Consider the following 19962-nt stretch of genomic DNA (forward strand, 5'->3'; position numbering starts at 1 on the left):
GTAGACGGCTGTATAGGGTGCTGAGCAACACCAGAAGTGCCAGCACCAGGGGCAGGGGGTCATCGTCATCATCCGACACGGTCACGCTACCACTGCTCGTACTCTTTTGTTGATCTTGAGTCGTATCCGTACGTGGCAAAAACGTTGCCCCTCTTAGTGGGTCCAACACATCTGCACGACTCTCTTGTTGCGCTCTGCGTATTTCTGGGTCATCAATTTCCAATTCTTCATTATCCTCTTCAATTTGCTTTTCCCTTTCCAACCAAGGTAGAAGTGGGTCATCCTCATCATAAACATTGTCCAAGTTTATTGGACAGCAGTCTCCATCATCAGCAGCTGTATTGCTCCTATGATGTCGTCGCATTTTTAGTTTTATATTGTAGTGCATGAAGACAGGTCTATCTAATGTTCTAGTCTGCAATTTATTCCTATTCTTTGAATGAATGAGCGCAAAACAACTCCAATTCCTTTCGCAGCTAGAGGAAGATGTTGTCTGGCTCAAAACTTTTACTGCAATTTTTTGGAGAGCCTTCGTACTCTTTCTGAAATTAATCCACCATTCGGCCAGTTGCAATCTAGATACTGCATGCTGTGCAAGAGCATCTCCAAAGTTACCAAGGCGATTTCCAAATGTATCTAATTCATTCAATGCCGTTATTTGCAGATCTAAGTCAGGCTCTAATCTCTTTATTACATTTTTTAGCCCGACACGAACTTCATCATCCACAACAAATGATTGGGCATATCTATACCTAGGATTTAGGTAGTAACCTGCTGCATGAAGATCGTGATGGAGTTGTTTTGTCCATCTCTTGTCAATCATCTTCCAATAAGTCTCCCAACTTTTACAATCACGTTGAATTGCAAACTTTGCCTTATCCATGGCATCATATAGGAGGCCCATGGTAGGTGCTTCATCGGATTCAACAAGACGGAGTACCATTATTAGTGGCTCCATCGCCTTTAGGATCGCCTTGACCTTCTTCCAATATTTGTTGTCCCGTATGGTGTTCGCAATTTCGACCAGTGTCCCTGATGTCTTCTTCCCATGTTTTGTGTTGAGCCATTCTTGGGAAGCGAACATCTCACTCAACTCTTCCCTATGCTGGAATAAACTCTCTAATGCTATAAAGTTTGTTGCGAATCTAGTCGCCGCAGGCTTTAACAACTCTCGTCCTTTTGTGAACTTTCTCATTATTGCAACTACTTGATTATGGTTGTAAATAAACGTCGTCACTTACCTTGCCCTTTCGACCATTTCCTTAACATTCTTCTTCTTCTCAATATCTTCCAATATAAGATCAATACAATGGGCAGCACATGGTGACCAAAAAAGATGTTTTCTCTTATCCATCAACATATGTCCTGCAAGCCTATATGTTGCTTCATTATCTGTCACAATCTGCACTATATTCTCCTCTCCAATCTCGTCCACAACTTTATCCATTAGTCCATTAATATAAGTAGAATTTTTTGTTGCCTCTGAGGCATCAATTGACTTGTGGTATATAGTTCCTAAGTGGTAGTATACCATGAAGTTGATCATGCTGCGTCTGGTTGGGCCAGTCCAACCATCACACATGATTGTGCATCCTCTGGCTTGTCATACAGGTTTAAAGGTAGCCACGTATGCTTTCACATCCGCATACTCTGCATCTGTCCATTTCTCCCTAATCTCCTTGGCCGTGGGAGCTTTTATTCCTTCACCTGCTTCTGCTGCTGCATCAATTACCACCTGCCAATATGGAGAATTGGCTGCGTTAGGAGGTATGTTGGCATGTATAAATAACTTTGCTGCTGCTCTACCTAATTTCTCAACGGAAGTTCTACTCCACATTTGTTTTATCTTCTTTTGTTTAGGTGATTCTTTTCTAAATAGGATTGGATCAATAGAGGGTCTCCTAGGCTCATTTATTTCTTCATCCAAACGTATAGGGGCATCACGTAAAGATGTCTGTTGTCGGCTCCCAAACATACGTCGTAACCCACCAAACCTAACCCTCCACCCCCACCTGCAGAAGCAGTTGCACTTCCAGTTACACTCCCACTACCCCCTTGTAATCACGTACTGACCCATGTGTGCCAAACATGCGGCGACGTTTTTCTTCTTCACGAGCTAGACGCAAGCTCTCTCTCCTAGCTATAGTAAATTCTTGATCTGAATCTTCGTCAGAATTAATAATATCTTCATGACGAATGCCCATATATTCAGGACCAAACACTTCCTGTCGAGCTGCATCCAAAATATCATCTTTCTTCTTTTGTACAGCGGCACGTTTACCCTTCGACTCATCCAGATTAGCTTGCATTAAAAGCATTATCTCTTTCGGTACTCTACTACATGGCGCAACTTGACCCTTTCGATGTGCCAAATGTTGTTTGAGACGGGTAATTCCACCAGTCATTAGTCTATCACAGTACTTGCACTTCATTTGGTGCCTAGTACCACCAAACCTCTCACAATGTTGCCATCCAATATCATCACTTGTTGTTGGCCAGACCCAGACATTTCTTTAGGTTTAGGTAGATACTAGATAATTAGATATGAGTATGAGTGTATAAGCTATGTTAATAAAGATGATTTTATATTCTAACTAAACCCTAAGAAGCTCCAAGGCAAAACCTGTCCAATATAAACAAATAAAAACATAAAAGTCACTAATTCGAAAATAGAAAAAAATTATAAAATGACACTCCAAATCTGTAAAATACACATTAACATGTTCTACTATGATTAACACATCACATGGCATGATTAAAACAGTAAAACAATCGTTAAAAAATTATTTTTCGAATTTAAAAAAAAAGGGCCATAATTAATTCGTAAATAGAAAAAAATATTAAAAAATTATAAAATGGCACCCCAAATCTGTAAAATGCACATTGACATGTTCTACTATGATTAACGCATCATATGGCATGATTAAAACAACAAAGCAACCATTAAAAATTGATTTTTCGAATTTAAAAAAATGGCCAAAATTCATGCGTAAATAGAAAAAAATATAAAAAATATATAAAATGGCACCCAAAATCTGTAAAATGCACATTAACATATTCTACTATAATTAACACATCATATGGCATGATTAAAACAACAATACAACCACTAAAAATTGATTTTTCGAATTTTTAAAAAAATGGCCAAAATTCATGCGTAAATAGAAAAAAATATTTAAAAAATATAAAATGGCACCCCAAATCTATAAAATGCACATTAACATGTTCTACTATGATTAACACATCATATGGCATGATTAAAACAGCAAAACAATCAATAAAAATTGATTTTTTGAATTTTAAAAAAAAGGGGCAAAATTCATGCGTAAATAGAAAAAAATATTTAAAAAATATAAAATGGCACCCCAATCTGTAAAATGCATATTAACATGTTCTAATATGATTAACACATCATATGGCATGATTAAAACAACAAAACAACCATTAAAAATTGATTTTTCGAATTTAAAAAAAAGGGTCAAAATTCATGCGTAAATAGAAAAAAATATTAAATGGCACCCCAAATCTGTAAAATGCATATTAACATGTTCTACTATGATTAACACATCATATGACATGATTAAAACAACAAAACATATTAAAAAAAGTATAAATACCTATTTTTGACAAATTTCTGAAAAATGGCCCACCGAGCTTTGATTCAACAAAATCCGCAATATAATGTGTTTTTTCCTCAAATATCCAGCCAAGGTTGGTTGAAATTAGTAGTAGAATGAGTGAGAAACAGTTTGGAAGCAAGAAGTTTCAAAAAAACAGCAAAAACAGAGCTTAAAATGCAAAAAAAAAGTTACCATTTTTCGACCGTTACGGGCTAGCCGTTACGGGTCAGTAACGGCCGTTACGCCCGTAACGGGCCCGTATCGGCCGATACGGGTACAAAAAACCATAACGGCCGATACGACCCCGAAACACGTATCGGCCTTCACCGTTACCGTTACGAATCGGCCGATACGGCCGATACGTAACCGTTTTGGCACACCTCAACCAAGATATATCGGCCGATATCGTCGATATTTAAAACACTGGATGAGCCAACGACTCCTATAGATTGCATACCCATGTCAATGTTCCATAAGCCTTTAGAGTCTGCACATGCATCTACACGACATATGCATGACTTGCATGTGGAGATTAGAAAAAGAATCAATATAAGTAATGAAACGTACAAAATGATTGTTGACTCACACCATAAGGTTAAAGAGTTTGCTGTGGGTGATGAAGTCATGATTAGAATGCGTCCAGAAAGGTTTCCACAGGGAACCATAAAAAAAAATTTACAAGCTCGTATTGCTTGACTGTATAAAATATTGAAAAGAGTGGGTCTGAATGTTTACTTGATAGATCTTCAACTTAATATGGGTATCAGCAATGTTGTCAAATAGCATATGCGATCGCACAATCACATATGCGGTCGCATATATTTTTTTTTCTACATTTTTTCAAAAAATTAAAAAAAAATTAGAAAAATCAAAAAAAATTAAAAAAATCAGAAAAATCAGAAAAAATTAAAAAAAAATCAGAAAAATCAAAATAAATTATTATATGTCATTGGGACATGAAATACATTTAATTTAAGTAAAAAAAAAGAAAACCATACTCCATACATGATACATGCATCATACATTTACAATTTAGTAATTTACAAATTACAATATAGTTAACTTCTTAAATGATCTTAACATTAACAATTAACATTTTAGTTAGTACTAGTAGTTACATACTTACATTTAACAAATAACAATAACAAATATGAAATATGAAATATGAAATATCCATATTCAACATTCAACACTACGTGTACATGATAGTGATACAAATACAATACATAATATATCAAGTTATCAATGATTCAATATCAAGTTATCAACAAACAATCGACAACATCAACACACTTAGACTTATGAGACAAGACAACCATTAAACAAAATTAAGAAGTTATGTATTTATTATTTATCTAATCATTAATCAATAATCAAGATATACATTGATCTAGCATCCATTATGGCACATCACCACCAAGTCCACCACCACCTCCACCACCACCATCATCATCATCATTCGAGTCATCTCCTTCTTCCATATACACTTCTTCTTCTTCCGTTTCTTCGTCATTTGTAAGTACTAATACTTCATCAACATCCAATGATGGATGATCTTCAATTTGATCATCATTATCACCTTCTCCTTCTTCAATTTCCTCAATCTCATCAACGGGTTGGCGGCTACTACTTGCCCCCTAGCTTCCTCCCGTCCTTCGCTTTCGAGTGGTACTACTACCTTCACCAGGTGTCGATCCATATGCGACATCTTCAACTTGTGCCCATGTCAGATCCTCTCAAGCAAATACTGGGTCCTTCGTTTGTACGAGCCACTCGTTATCTGCATCTAACTCATCTAAGCAGATAGGGTCAAAGAAGCCGGGCTTTTCTTTCCTACTTTGGAATCGTTCTCGCAATTTTTGATTGTATTGAACGAAAACCAAGTCATTGAGCTTTTTTTGCTCAAGGCGATTCCTTTTCTTGGTATGAATCTGCAAGAAAGAAAGCGCATTTGGTATTAGCTATTTAGGTAATTAATTTAGCTTAGGCCACTAAAAAAATTAAAGTTTACAAAAAAACAAAACAATCACTAAACAGTCTAAACTTTTACTTACCGACTCGAAAGTGCTTCAATTGCGCTCGCAACCACTGACAGAACACGTGAGTCCAAGAATCTTCATAGCCAGCTTCTTTAGAGCTGGATCCTTCCTGTTCGGGTCCACTCCATAGGCAGCCCACTAGTCAGCTGAGAAAAATAGTTTAGGTATAGGTTAGAATCGTTAGATCTCTTAGAGACGCTTTGTAGAAATTTTTTTTTGTAAGAGTTCAGTACACAGTTGACATGCCTACACTAACATAGTAACATTCATTCATAGAAGTACTTACTGGGTAATTTCATTATCCGATGTCTTCTTACGATATCCCTTCACTTTTTGTGTAGAAGTCCAGCAAAGTTGAGATCTTGTCCTGTTCTCCTCTATCTGGAATCATTCTTTCCAAGACATCAATAAATCCAACCATATGCATAGTTAGTCCTTCTGCTGGATCATCAGAAGTGAATAAACACGCTGGGTTAAGGATGTAAGCAGCCGAATATAATGGGGATGATATTTAGCTGCCCCATCTTTTATCTATAATATCTAAAATTGGCCTGTAATCACGGTCTCTATAGTTAAAATGGTCCATGATCTTATTTTTCGCCCTCTCCATCACATCATATATGTAGCCCATTGCGGGCTTCTCATCCCCGTCCACCAATCGCAACACAGAGACTAAGAGCTCGGATGATTTTGGCGCCTTTACCACCTGAGTCCAAAAACTTTGAGAAAGAATTGTTTGTTGAACCCGTTTCCCGTCAGCCTTCTTTGACCAAGGCCCACTTGTAAAATCGGCCGACACTACAAAGCTTCTAAGTTCTGATTTCTTTGCATGTAGCCTTTGTAGTGTTAAAAAGGCTGTAGCGAAATGGGTGACTGCTGGACGTAGCAAGTTACCCCCAATGTGTTTTCTCATTCGACTGAGAAGAAGGGCGTGTTTGTACATAAAGACCGTGATTATTCCTGCCCTTGCAATTACATTTATAAATAATTTACCTATATCTTCTAACATAAGATCAATATGATGGGCCGTACAGGGGTTCCAAAATAAACGTCACCTCTTCTCCATAAGAAGACGACCGACCATTACATACGAGGCTGCGTTATCTGTAATTACTTGTACAACGTAGTCCTCACCTATTTCTTCAACTACACTATCTAGTAAGTTAAACAAATATTCTCCTGTGTGTGAATGGCCCGACGCATCCACTGACTTCAAGAACATTGTCCCAGCTGGACAATTTACCAAAAAGTTAATGAGAGACCGACCGGATCTATCTGTCCATCCATCGGCCATTAGTGAACAACCATATATTTTCCATGATTCCCTATATTCAGATATGAAGGATTGTGTATATTCAACTTCAGTTTTTAGGCATGTCTCCCTCATTTCATGATATGAAGGAGGTTTAAGCCCAGGTCCAAATTGACTTATAGCCTTAATTATTACCTTGAAACTTTTCGATTTAACGGCGTTGAAAGCAACACCGGTTTGTTAAAACCACTTAGCAATATATTGAATTGTGGTTTTCCTATTTTTTTGTTTATACCGGTTCTCTAAAGTGGTTTGAGCCGGCCCTTTCCCTCTACCCCTTTGGTCGACCACATTCTCGGGGTGTGGTCTACACCATCTGTATATGGGCCCATGCGGGCTCTTTTCGATGGTTGTACTTGTGGTCTAGACCGGCCTGTTGAAGTAGGGGGAGTGGGGCTAACTTCATCTACATTAACTACATTTATATCTTCATATGCATCTTATTCCATATATTCCTCCTGACGTAGGGCACTATCGCATTTCTTTCTTGATTGTTTTTCCATATACTCCACGATCTCCCTTCGGATTTCTGGAGTACTTTTGTCGCATGCTTTTGCATTTGACCCTGGTAAATGTGCAAGGTGTTGCTTGTGCCTTGCAATGCCACCAGAACTCACAAACCCACATAACTCACATACTATGTGAGTCTTTTCGGTAGCATTACGGTAGTGCCCATACTTCCAACCCGGGTCATTCGATTTGGGCTTCAAAGAGGAAGATTGAGAAGAAGACATTATGATGGTGGATAGTGGTAGTGTGTGTGTATTATTAGCACTAAAAAGTAACTAGCTAGCTACTAACTAGAAACTAGAAAGTAAACTACAAATAAAAAGAAAAGTAAAGTAAGAAACTAAGAAGTATAAGAAGAAGAACTAAGAAGTAAGAAAGAAGTAGATCTAAGAGACTAAGAGTCTAAGAGAGTAAGTAAGAGTAAAGACTAAAGAGCCTAAAGAAATGGGACTTGGGGGAGAGAGAGAGAGAGAGAGAGAGAGAGAGTTACACACTTACACTTACACACACACTTACACTTGTAGAAACTAGAAAGGCAGAAGAAGAGTGAGAGTGAGAGTTGAGTTACACTTACACTTGTAGAAAGGGAGAATAATAGGGAAAAGAAAATGAGAAAAAGAGAGAGAGTTGAGTTACACACTTACACTTGGAGAGAGAGAGAGAGAGAGAGAGAGAGAGAGAGAGAGAGAGAGATTTACACACAAATAAAAGTAAAATTACAAATGTAACAACTAACAAATCTAAAAGAGGTTCCTAACTTCAAATCTTGTTGTAAATTGTAGTCTTGTACTTGTAATCTTGAAATCTTGTTGTAACTTGTTGTAAGTTGTAACTTGTAAGATGTAACTTGTAGTCTTGTAATGTAAGTTGTAACTTGTCACTAGTAAGTTGTAACTTCAAACTTGTAAGTTGTAACTTCAAACTTGTAAGTTGTAACAACTAACAATTAACAAAGTAAGTAAGTAACAGCTAACAAATCAATTAACAAGCAAAATATATATATATATAGATATATATATATATATATATATATATATATATATATATATATAATAATAATAATAATAATAATAATAGAAAGAAGTTGTTAGAAACTTAGAATTAGAAACTTAGAACTTAGAAAACTTAGTGGATGGAGATTGGAGAGGACTAGAGGAGTGAGGAGTCTCTTGACTCTTGTCTTGACTCTTGATCTTGAATCTTGAATATAGATGGTATGAATGATGTATCATGTATCATGTATCTTGGATTCTTGAATCTTGATTCTTGATTCTTGTTGTACCCTCTTGATTCTTGAAAGTCGAAAGAAAAGAAAAGAAATATGGAAATGGAATATGGATGGAGAGGAGTGGATGGAATGTAGATTGTAGATTGTAAAATGTAAAGTGCTTAGTAAGAGAGGATGTAGTAAGAGAAATAGAGAATAGAGAGAGAGTTTGAGCTTTTTTTTGTAAGTAGGAATGCTTAGAATGCATATATATAGAGTAAAAATCCGGATTTTTTTTAAAAAAGGTCAAAAACGGTTAGAAATCTGACCGTTGGCCATTATGCGATCGCATACATCACATATGCTGGCACATGTGGCATATGCGATCGCATATGTGCAGGGATCGCATATGTGATTGGGCCAAATATATGCGCATATGCGATCGCATATTCGCATATGCGACCACACATGACAACACTGGGTATCAGTTCCACATTTAATGTGGAAGATCTTGTACCGTTTCATGGAAATTCCCCCTAACCCTCGCATGAAATTTGATGATGATTCCCCTAACCTGTTCCATAACCCATGACCATTACCTGACCCCTCTTCTCAACCTTTACCACCCGTACCATCCATACTTACGAGAAGAGAGGAGATATATGATATCTTAGATAAAGAAGCAGTTTCCCCACAACATTGAGCTTACCAAGAGTACTTTGTCAAGTGGAAGGGCAAACTAAAGTCAGGTAGTACGTGGATCACAGAGGCAAAGCTTTATCAACGAGACCCAGATCTCCTCGAGCATCATTGCAGTTTTATTTCGCTAGAGATGAAATCTCCTCAGCTGAGGGGAATTGATGAGGACATCTGAGCACCATACCGAAGGAGGAGGGCTGAGCCACTGTCCATATGGCTAGACAACCATTACATGGGGCCAACTTGGCCCAATTCACATTTCTAGCTACGTTGAAGACCTCACGTGCATGTTTGTGCATCTTTGAAGACCCCACACTGGGAAGATGCACGTGGGCTGCATATAGGAGCTTGATGGACACATCGGACTGTTGGATCGGGTGGACACGATGATCAGACCGTTGTTGGATCATCATTATCAGACATCTTGATCGTGGACGCCCATTGGCTACAGAATAGTTTAGTTGTTTTGATTGTTTCCATGCTTCATTATTTTTTTGTATAACTTATATTTGTGTTAAGATTAGGGAGTTAGGCAGAACTTTTAATTTATTGAGCGCCTTTATGTTGAAAAGCTTATCTGAGAGCACCTTTTTGTAAAAGGTCCTTTTTGAGACTATAAAAGAGAAGGGTGTGTGTGGAGCCCTGATGCCATTATTTTGAAAAAAAAGAGAAGCTTTGTATTTACTCTTCTTCATGTGATTTGGAGCTTGGGTGTGGTGTGATTCCATTCCCCATTCGGCGGAGGTGCGGGGCTTCCATCTATCATCTCCCTTCTTTCTTCATTTCTATTAAAAAAGATGTATTTTTCCAAAAACTTCATCCCTTCTTCCCTTCCTATCCAAAACCATTCAAATCATTTTTTTCCTTTAACGTTTTATCATCCAACTTCAACCCCAACTGAAATCAACCATTAATGACCCCAAAACCCTAGCCAACGATCCACATGTGTGCCTCACGGCTAGACGTGCGAGCCCCTAGGCTGACCGTATGAACAACCCCTCAGTCCCTTAATTTCTCCTTATTTCCCCTATCAAAACCCTTCGATTCCCCATCCCTAACTCTACCTATAAACCCTAAACCTAACCCTAAGTTCTCTAATTCCCTAATTTCCCCAAAATTCCAAACCCTAAATCTCTAATTTCCTTAAATGACCCAAAATCCCTAACTTCCCTTCATCCAAAATCTTAATTCCTCTTTACCAATACCTCAATCCATCAATCCCCTTAACCAATTAACCAAATTTAGCCCTAATTTCATCTTTTCCCCAAATTCTAAAAAACCTTATTTCCAAAATTCCCAATTCTCATGAACCATAATTTTTCAAATTTCAGATTTTCCCTTTGCTAACCCTAATCATATAACCTACAAGTCAGTCCCTTGAGTGTGGAACGTACCTATGCTAAATTGGAAGTTCTATCCTTCCATCGGGCCTAGTTTTAATTAATTTACGTAATTTCTTGGCATGCAGGTATGTGATTTTGGTTAAATCAGATTTTATTTTCTATTGTTTACTCTTAATCAGTGTTTCAAATAGCGCCCGTAGCGTAGCGTGGCCGTAGAGCTACGTAGTATCCCAAATAGCGTACATCCCTTGTAGCGTACGCTACAGGGGTCATAGCTTAAGCTACAATGTATTTTTTCACTATTTTATTTTTTAATTTTTTAATTTTTTTTTTCACGTTTTCTTTGTTTCTAATGTTGAGGATTGTGACACTTGTATTATACTTGATACTTTTAACCTATGTGATTTTTATTTCTTTTCATAATTGTGACTTGTGGTTTCAATTAGACATTGTTAATTAAAGTAGTTTGCTTAGAAAGTTGTTGATGTGATAATTATTTGATTTGGCTTATATATGTGGATTGGCTTTTGATAAATGATAACTAATAACTGTTTTGAACATGCTTATAATTGATAAAATGAATCATCTTTTGGGCATTTTTATATTTTTTTCCTTTTTTTTCCCACTATTTATTATATTTGTCCTATTTTTAAATTAAAAAATAGAAGTATCGTGTAGCTTATGCTACACGCTACGTATTTACGCTACACGATATAAAGGGCTGAGCGCTACGCATCATGCTACCAGTATTTAAAACACTGCTCTTAATTATGTGGTGGGTTAGTATCTTTTGTCAATTGAATTACTTTATGTACTCTTTCATAATCTCCACGTTGCATGCTAGCATTAAATCATGTGTCCTGCATCACTATACCACAGTCTCCAAAATAAATTGGGCAAAAATGCCCTTTTATTTTAGCTTTTTTGTTTTTTTCGTCTAATTTCGCAATTATTTTTGGTGTTTGTTGATATTTGCGAAATATTTCAAGTTACTATTGTTTCTATCTATTTATACAACTAACACTGTTGATATATCATGATAATAACAATATTGTGATGTATTTGAATGTTGGGACAATTTTTTGTGATACTGATACCCCCATTGTTCTTTATCATTGACTTGCTATACTGAAAGTATTGGCCAATACCATTGATACACCGAACATTGGAACTGGTCATGACAGAGGCTCACAGGTTTGCTAAACATGTATGTAAGAGATGGACAACTAAAATGTGTAGAGCCTATGTAGCAATGATCCACATTCGATGTGGATATGTGGTCCTTCTGATGACTGGCTTCAGTGTAGATATGCAGGCCTCCTGACGACTGGATCAACCTCACTTTTAGGCCACTGTACATGCATGTGGGCCCCCCTGATGAATGGCTCAGTTCTTGCATTCACGTGCCACATTGGCATGTGTGGGGAGTGCAAACTTTGAAATCATACTCTAGTATTAAGTGTAGCTGGTATTGCAGTCACCATGTATATAGGTATCAATGAACATATCACTGTTCCTGTTGCTGAATTCTTTGTGTTGTGCAGGTTGTACCAGGAGAATTGACTATTGTAACTGGGGTTCCCAATTCGGGCAAGAGTGAGTGGATTGATGCTCTCATATGCAACATCAATGAAAGTGAAGGCTGGACGTTTGCTCTTTGCTCCATGGAAAACAAGGCAAGCTGTTAAACAATGAAAAATCATTACTTACTATTGATGCTTTGTCTAACCATGCTGGTTTACTGGTGTTTAGGTTCGGGAGCATGCAAGAAAGCTTTTAGAAAAACACATAAAGAAACCATTCTTCAATGCTAGGTAAATTCGAGTATTATCTGGCTTTGAGCCTTTTTATTTTGGTTTTGGAGCTATGCTAAGCTCATGTACATGCCACACATTTGCCAGCATAGTACATTGGTGAAAGATCCAATCCATATATCAGGTCGGCCTGACCTTGTACATATTTTCACAAAAATAAGTCTGGTCCACTCAGCATAAAGCCATGCATCTTTTTTTTTTTGGTGGCAAACTGTAGCCCACTTGACCAGTGGATCAAACTGATTCTTGGGCTAGGGCATCAATATGGTGCTGCCATTCTAATGGATGGGTTGGAATTTGGACCTATCGCACATGCTGGCACATACGGTGTGTACATAGCTTTATTGCACAAATGTGTGGGCTTGGCAAGGCTCTATATTTTATATTTGGCTTTTCTTGCCACTTAATCTGATGTAGTTTTGCTGTTTGGATACCTTCTTTTTATTTGTAAACACTAGTCTCTTACTGCATATTCTCTTCGCAGTTTCTGCACTCAAATGTGGATGCCTATGTTGGTTGGATGCTTAAAAAAAACTATAGTACCCAATAATTCATACTCCAATTGATCATCAGACCGTTGATTTGTTCTTATTAATCAAGACAATCTTAACAGTAGGGTTTGATCTAAATGGTAGGATTGATCAGATCTTAAATCAACCATCTTGTGTGGCTATTTGATTGTATAAGTTCCCACAGGCTTAAAAAGAAATCATCCTCGAGTTTAAATTGGTGTTCTTAATTTCCTGCGAAGATTCTCGTTTATAGTGGATCTTTTTCAGCTTCACTATACCCAACCACACCCCGCGGACAACCCAACTTCATATTCACTTGCCGCCTGAGCAAAGAGTTGACTATGCTAGGATGATTATTGGACCTACGCTGACGAATGCCTCCTCTTTCTTCTCTTGTTGATTTTAGAGAGAGAAAAAAGAGATCTCGTTCATCTATGTCGTCTATCTATCCATTGATTCTATATATGAATCAAGTCAAAAGAGTTTGTTTGTTTTTGGGTTCCCCGATGCCCCGAATGGATTGGATCGTTTCTGCCAACAAATGAACATAGAGTCTGTTCCAAATGCTTATCTGTTCTGGAAGTTCTAGCGAAGAGAATAAGATGCTGCTCCCCCTCCCTTTGTCTTTTTCCGCTTTGCTAATCTTCCCCTCTAACATGGGCCAGGTGGATGGTGGAGACCTACATGCCTGACAAGCAACTTGTGCATAATACAATGCTGAAATACATTCTATCTTTTCTTTTGCTTATTGCTTGTCCTCCATGTTCTAGGTGTCAATTGTGGCCCTTTCATCACAATATCCTGATTGATATTAAGATGATACCATTGTGTTGTCTTCCATAGAGTTTACCACTATGATTGTAGCACTGTCCATCTCGACCATCAGATTGCCCATATATGTTAAACCTTCAGTCTATTCAGTTGGGTCATCCGTCAGCTGATCTTTTGGTTTTGACTTGAACTACCTTTGATCTGGCCTTCCCCATCCATGGATCCATCTAGCAATCCGACGGAGGATTCTTCTTGGGTCGCCGCATTGTTTGCAACTACATCATCCGTGGGAACTCCAGACACAAGATTGAGGCCTATGGCACTTTTCCCATTCAATCAAAAGCTCAAAGCAAGCTCTCACTGCCTCCTTGAGTTCCTTATGTTCTTTTGCAATATCTTCCCTTTATTGCTTTAATATCCTTCTTGAGTTCTCGTAGGTTCTCCTCTCACGTCTCTTGAATGTTCTTAGCCATTGCTAACATTTCTGTGCAAGAAGATGCTTTGAGTAGCCGGCATATGGCTATCGTTGTTCATAGCATCGGGAGGGTTATTGAAAGAAATCACCATGCGGCACATATGAAGATGGGGAAGATTGATGGCAATATGAGGGATGATTGTGATAGTTGAGGTAGCTCTGGTAAGAATAAAATTAATGTGAGAGATATGGAAGGAAATGGGAGTCTAGATAGGGATATTGTACAAGGCACATGAACATTTCTCTCCACAACATCTATAGGAATGAATACTTCAGGCCTGGGTAGTAGAACTAAGGTGCAGTTTCATAAACTGAAAATAAGTTCTGAAAATTAAATTGAAAAATCTGTTCGGTAATTTGTCTGAAAAAGGTCACGATATCTTAAAATAAGTACTTTAAAAGGAAAAAAAAAACTCGTTTGGTAAACACAAATGTCTAGAAATTGGCAATTTGTCATAGTTGCCTCTATTGTTTCAATTTCTATCTTTTGTAGAGTATAAGATGAAACCTGTTATTACCATGCCACCAAATTTGGCACACTTATTCTAACGCAGGACCGATGCATGAAGCAAATAACATGTGAGATCAAGTAGCAGAATTAAGACAATTAACAAATAAACACAAGTATTGCCATAATCATCATGACTCCCATGAAAACCAAAAGAACATCATCACACAAGATCATTAAATAAAACGAAAGCATATAGTCTATTTCAAAGTAGAAGGCCTAATATAACCTAGGGTAAAATTTAGGGTTTGGGTAATTTGGGAAAGTAGGAAAATTAGGGATTTTAGGTTTAGGGTTAGGGTTTTAGGAATGGAAGAAAGAGGTTTTGATATAAGGATGATGGAAAGCCAAAAGGGGCAAGGTGTGGCCGTATGGCCGACCCGAAGGATTCACACGTGTGACCGTACGGTCACATGTGTGGTGTGAGATGGACGGGTTAGGTCGGTTAGGGTTTGGGATTGTGGATAGGTAAAGGAAAGATGAGTTTATGAAAGGATGAGGTCTTGGGAGAATCGAAGAATTCGAAGAAAATACCTTGATAGAGGAGAAGAGAGAAGATGGTGTGGGGATAGATGGAGACCTCACACCTTCGTTGATGAAGATTAGCCTTGCACTAATCTCCCTTCCAAATTGCATTGAAGTATCTTTAAATCGCATAAAGATGGAAGAAGAGAGCAAGAAAATTTTTTTTTTCCTTTAAAGCACAAAATCCAATGAGGGAGAGGGTTACACGCCCACCCTCTTTTATAGCTTCAAGAAAGTTCAAAAATTACAGTAAACACCTTATTTTTTGAATTTTGACAAAAATAGCCCTAGCCTAACTAAAATCAACTAAAAACACTCATAATAATGTCCAAACATAACATAAACAAAACTAAATCCTATAAACTAATGAAAGCTGAGAAAAACTAATGTGGACGATCCACGATCAATGGCTCGATTATGTGATCCAACGGCCTGATTGTTACGTCCCTCCGATCCAACGGTCTGGATCACTCTATAAAGCAACCCATTTACATCTTCCTAATGTGGGGTCTTGTAAATGCTCGCACATACACATGGGGTCTTCAACACGATCACGGATACTCGCCTAGCCACAGGGAAATCAGTGTGGCCCGCCTCCTCTGATACGTACGCAAGGGTGTACGTGAAGTGATGTCCTCATCATATTCCCAAGCCAATAAAATTTTAATACTTTCCCCACCAAATAAAGCCAAGTAGATGAATGGTTTGGATCTTTTGTGTTTGCCATATGCAATAACATGAATTGATACTGATTGGATGATTTTAATCCATTCGAATTATCCCATTGATATTGTACCATGACCAATTTAGTTTTACCCTTCCATTGACAACCAAAAATTGAATTATTAGATCTTTAGATGGCCTTGATTTTGAGGCTATGATCCATGTACAATGGGACCCACAGCTTGGACGGTGTAGACAGACATACATCTAAGCAAAGCAATATGTATGATAAGACGAGTTGCCACCATTTTAAGTGTTGTGACGAACTATGAAAGTAGTCTTTAACAAACGCGGTTTAGCTGCGACCATAGATTTGACCGCGGGACCCACCTCGATGTACGTGTTGTATATCCACTTCATCCATCTGTTTGCCAGCTCATTTTAGGGCATGGGCCTAAAAATAAAGTAGATCCAAATCTCAAGTGGACCACACCCCAAAAAACAATGGTGATTGACCATTAAAAACTGTGGGCCACAAAAGGTTTGGATGAAGTTGATAGTTGAGTTTTTTCCTTCATCCAGGTAATGCAAGGGCATTTTCACACCAGGCTCGAGTGGGGTGGCCTGTGGGATGCGAGGGCACACTCGGGGTGGGTGGCCCGTGTGAGGTGGGTCCCACCTGTGTGAGGCGGGTGGCTCGTGTGAGGTAGAACCCATGTGATGTGGAGCCCACGAGGAGGGTTCGGCCGAGGACCTAACCCATGAGATGTGGGGCCTGGGCTATGAGGTAAAGGGATTGATTCGCCACGCTCTATTAGTTCGAGCTTTTAGAGCAAGTGGTTAGTTGTCCTGCATCACCAGGTTTTGTGTGACCTTATCAATATGTTGAATGGCAAATAAACAATATGGTGGACCCTAGGAAGTTTTTAATGGTGGGCGTTCAATGACCACTATTTCCTATGGTGTGGTCCACCTAAGATTTGTATGTGCTTCATTTTTTGGATCATGTGCTGAAATTAGCTAGAAAAATGGATAGACAGCGTGGATATACAACGCATACATCGAGGTGGGCGTCACGGTTAGGGTCGCACCCACTTGGCTGGATCAGGGTTGCAGCTAATCCACGTTCGTCTTCAACATGAGAGCAAATTAGGTGTCACCCGGGTAACATGTTAGTGGGTGTTGCCTTGACCATAGGGCCTACCTTGATGTATGCGTTAATGTTTCAAATAGTGCTTGTAGCGTACGCTACGTAGTGTACTAAATAACATAAATCCCCGTAGCGTACGCTTAAATTATTTTATTAATTAATTAATTTATGTTTTGTTTGTATCTAATGTTGAGGAATGTGACACATGCATTATACTTAATACTTTTAACCCTTAGGGTTTTTATTTCTTTTCATACATTTGATTTGTGGTTTCAATTAAACATTATTAATTAAGTGGTTTGCTTATAAAGTTGTTGATGTGATAATTTGATGCAGGACATGAAATTCAGATATGATGTGCAAGATTTTAGGCTTAAGATCACGTTAGTTCTGAAACAATTACACAAATTCCATATCCCACACAAAAGTCCAAACATTCAATTAAAGGGGAATTTATGTGAGTCCAGGCCTACACACGTTAGGGCTGGATCAATAAAAATTATGAACTAAACAATACTCAAAGGGAAATAGAAATCATCCACACATGCATGACAATCAATCCCTACTCTAAGGAATTCACCAATTCAAATCAAGGAACCCTAGGGTGAGAGGGGGTAGAAATTGGGGATTTAGAACAGTCTAGGGCTAGGGTTTATAGAAAAAACAAGCATGAGAGAGTAAAAGAAGAAGGAAACTTGAACCAGAGGACAGTTCTTGCGCGCGGACAACAACAATGGCCCAGACGCACGTGCGTGTGATCACGGCCGCACGTGTGTGGGGCCCACTATTCAGCAAAAGGTTACCTTGGCCCTGGTCGGCCAATGATGGACTCCAAAACCCCAAAAATGTCAGCTCGATCCGATGCACGGTTTGTGCGTAGTGCTCCGCCGAAGTTTCAGTCCTCTTGCAGGGCCAGATTCTGAAAATCTTCTATAGAGAGAAAAATGGCTGTAACTATTGATGGATTTGCAGATGGAATGCTTGTAGGAGAAGAGAAATATGGATGGAAGAAGGTGGGGGCGAATCGGGATAGATGTGGCTTCGCACCACGGTAGTTAGCCCTTCGAAGAAGGGAGGGCTTCGCACCTAATTAGGTTTTCATAACTCGGAAAGGAGCAGGAAAACACAACAATTTTTATTCATCTTCATTGAATCCAAAAGAACTACAAGGGGTGCCTATTTATAAGAAAACCGTATACTCCAAAACTTGCACCATGTGCACAACCTATTACTTGGCGATGAAGTAAACTAACATAGAAACCAATCAAAGAAATTTAAAGCGTTTATGATGTTCTAAATAATATAAATAAGAAAAACCTAAAGTATGAACTTAATTCGACTAGTGGTCCACGATCATGAGATCCCATGATGGGCTTTACTTGACTATCGGGCCCACTCTCTCGAACCAAAACTCCGTCTTCTAACTATGAGGCTCTCCCTGGACGCCGTCATAGTGCCAGATCGACGGTGGGGCCCTCCTTTTCGTTATGTATGAGGGGGGGGAGGGGGGGGCGTTTGTGTGCGATGTCCCCATCATAATTATTTGATTTGGTTTATATACGTGGATTGGCTTTTGATAAATGACAATCAATGACTTGTTTGAACATGCTTATACTTGAAAAAATGAATCATCTTTTAGGCATTTTTATATTTTACCCTTTTTTTTTCTTACTATTTATCATGTTTTTCCGTTTTTTTTTTTAAAATAAAAATAAAAAATTGAAGTATCGTGTAGCTTGCACTACATGCTACCGCTATTTAAAACACTAGTATGTGTTATATATCCACACCGTCCATCAACTTTTACAACTTGTTCTATGCCATGGTCCCAAAAATGAATCAGATCCAAATCTCAAGTAGACTAAGCAGTAGGGATTGAATGCCCACCATTAAAAACTTTCGTGGTGCACAATTTTTTTGTTGGCCGCAAAAGTTTTGGATCAAGCTCATATTTATTGCTTCTCTTCATTCAGGTTTGTGTGACCTTATCAATAGATTGGATGGCAAATAAACATTACAATGGGCCTTGGGAAGTTTTAATGGTGGGCATTCAATGACTGTTGTTCCTTGTGTAGTCCACTTGAGATTTGGATTTGCTTCATTTTTGGGACCTTGGCCTAAAATGAGCTATAAAAATTGATGGGTGTCTTGGATACACAACACATACATCAAGGTGGGACCCATGGTCCGGTAACAACCACTAATGTGTTTATAGGGTAACACCTAATCCACTTCGCTTTAGCCTCCAGCTTTGATGAACTCGAATTGTGTAGTGTAGAACACAACACCTAGGCTAGTGCCTTGTTGATGTGGCAAAGTTCTGTGTCCTACAATAATATGTGTAATATCCACACTGCCCATCCATTTTGTCAGATCATTTTAGGGCATGAACCTAAAAATGATGCAGATCCAAGGCTCAAGTGGACCACATCACAAAAAACACTGGGGATTGAATGCCTACCATTGAAACTTCTTGGGGGCTGCAAAAGTTTTGGCTCAAGCTAATTTTTTCGTTTTCCCTTCATACAGGCCTGTGGGACCTTCTGAATAGGTTGGATGACAAACATTGTTCGGAGTATCATGATATTATTGAAATATCCTCGATATTATCCATATCTCTAGCTCGGCAATATCGATAACATCGGCAACAATATCGATAACACTAGTATCAGAAATTCTAGGTATCGGCGACGTATCGCTAAGTATCGCCAATGTATTGATATTGCCAATATTTTTTATTATGTAAATTCTAGTTGTCGCGTGTATCGCCAATGTATCGATATCACTAATGTATCACCAATATTTTTTACTATG

The 19962-nt window shown here is 38.4% G+C and overlaps 1 protein-coding gene and 1 long non-coding RNA gene across 6 annotated transcripts in view; one reads left to right on the forward strand and one right to left on the reverse strand.

The window, feature by feature from the left end:
- LOC131248984 (twinkle homolog protein, chloroplastic/mitochondrial) overlaps positions 1–19962 on the forward strand; it is a 103956-nt gene that overhangs the window by 41574 nt on the left and 42420 nt on the right. For all 5 annotated transcript variants that reach the window (XM_058249523.1, XM_058249539.1, XM_058249530.1 and 2 more), the window contains 2 exons: positions 12275–12406; positions 12483–12544. In XM_058249523.1, the coding sequence (XP_058105506.1) occupies positions 12275–12406; positions 12483–12544 (194 nt within the window). The remainder of the gene's footprint in view (positions 1–12274; positions 12407–12482; positions 12545–19962) is intronic.
- Positions 5445–6324, reverse strand: LOC131249011 (uncharacterized). The gene is made up of 3 exons (XR_009172603.1): positions 5946–6324; positions 5675–5805; positions 5445–5551 (listed from the first exon to the last, which is right to left on the reverse strand). It is a non-coding gene; the product is annotated as an uncharacterized LOC131249011 (long non-coding RNA).

Source organism: Magnolia sinica, chromosome 1, assembly GCF_029962835.1.
Source record: "Magnolia sinica isolate HGM2019 chromosome 1, MsV1, whole genome shotgun sequence".
NCBI classification, from domain to species: Eukaryota; Viridiplantae; Streptophyta; class Magnoliopsida; order Magnoliales; family Magnoliaceae; genus Magnolia; species Magnolia sinica.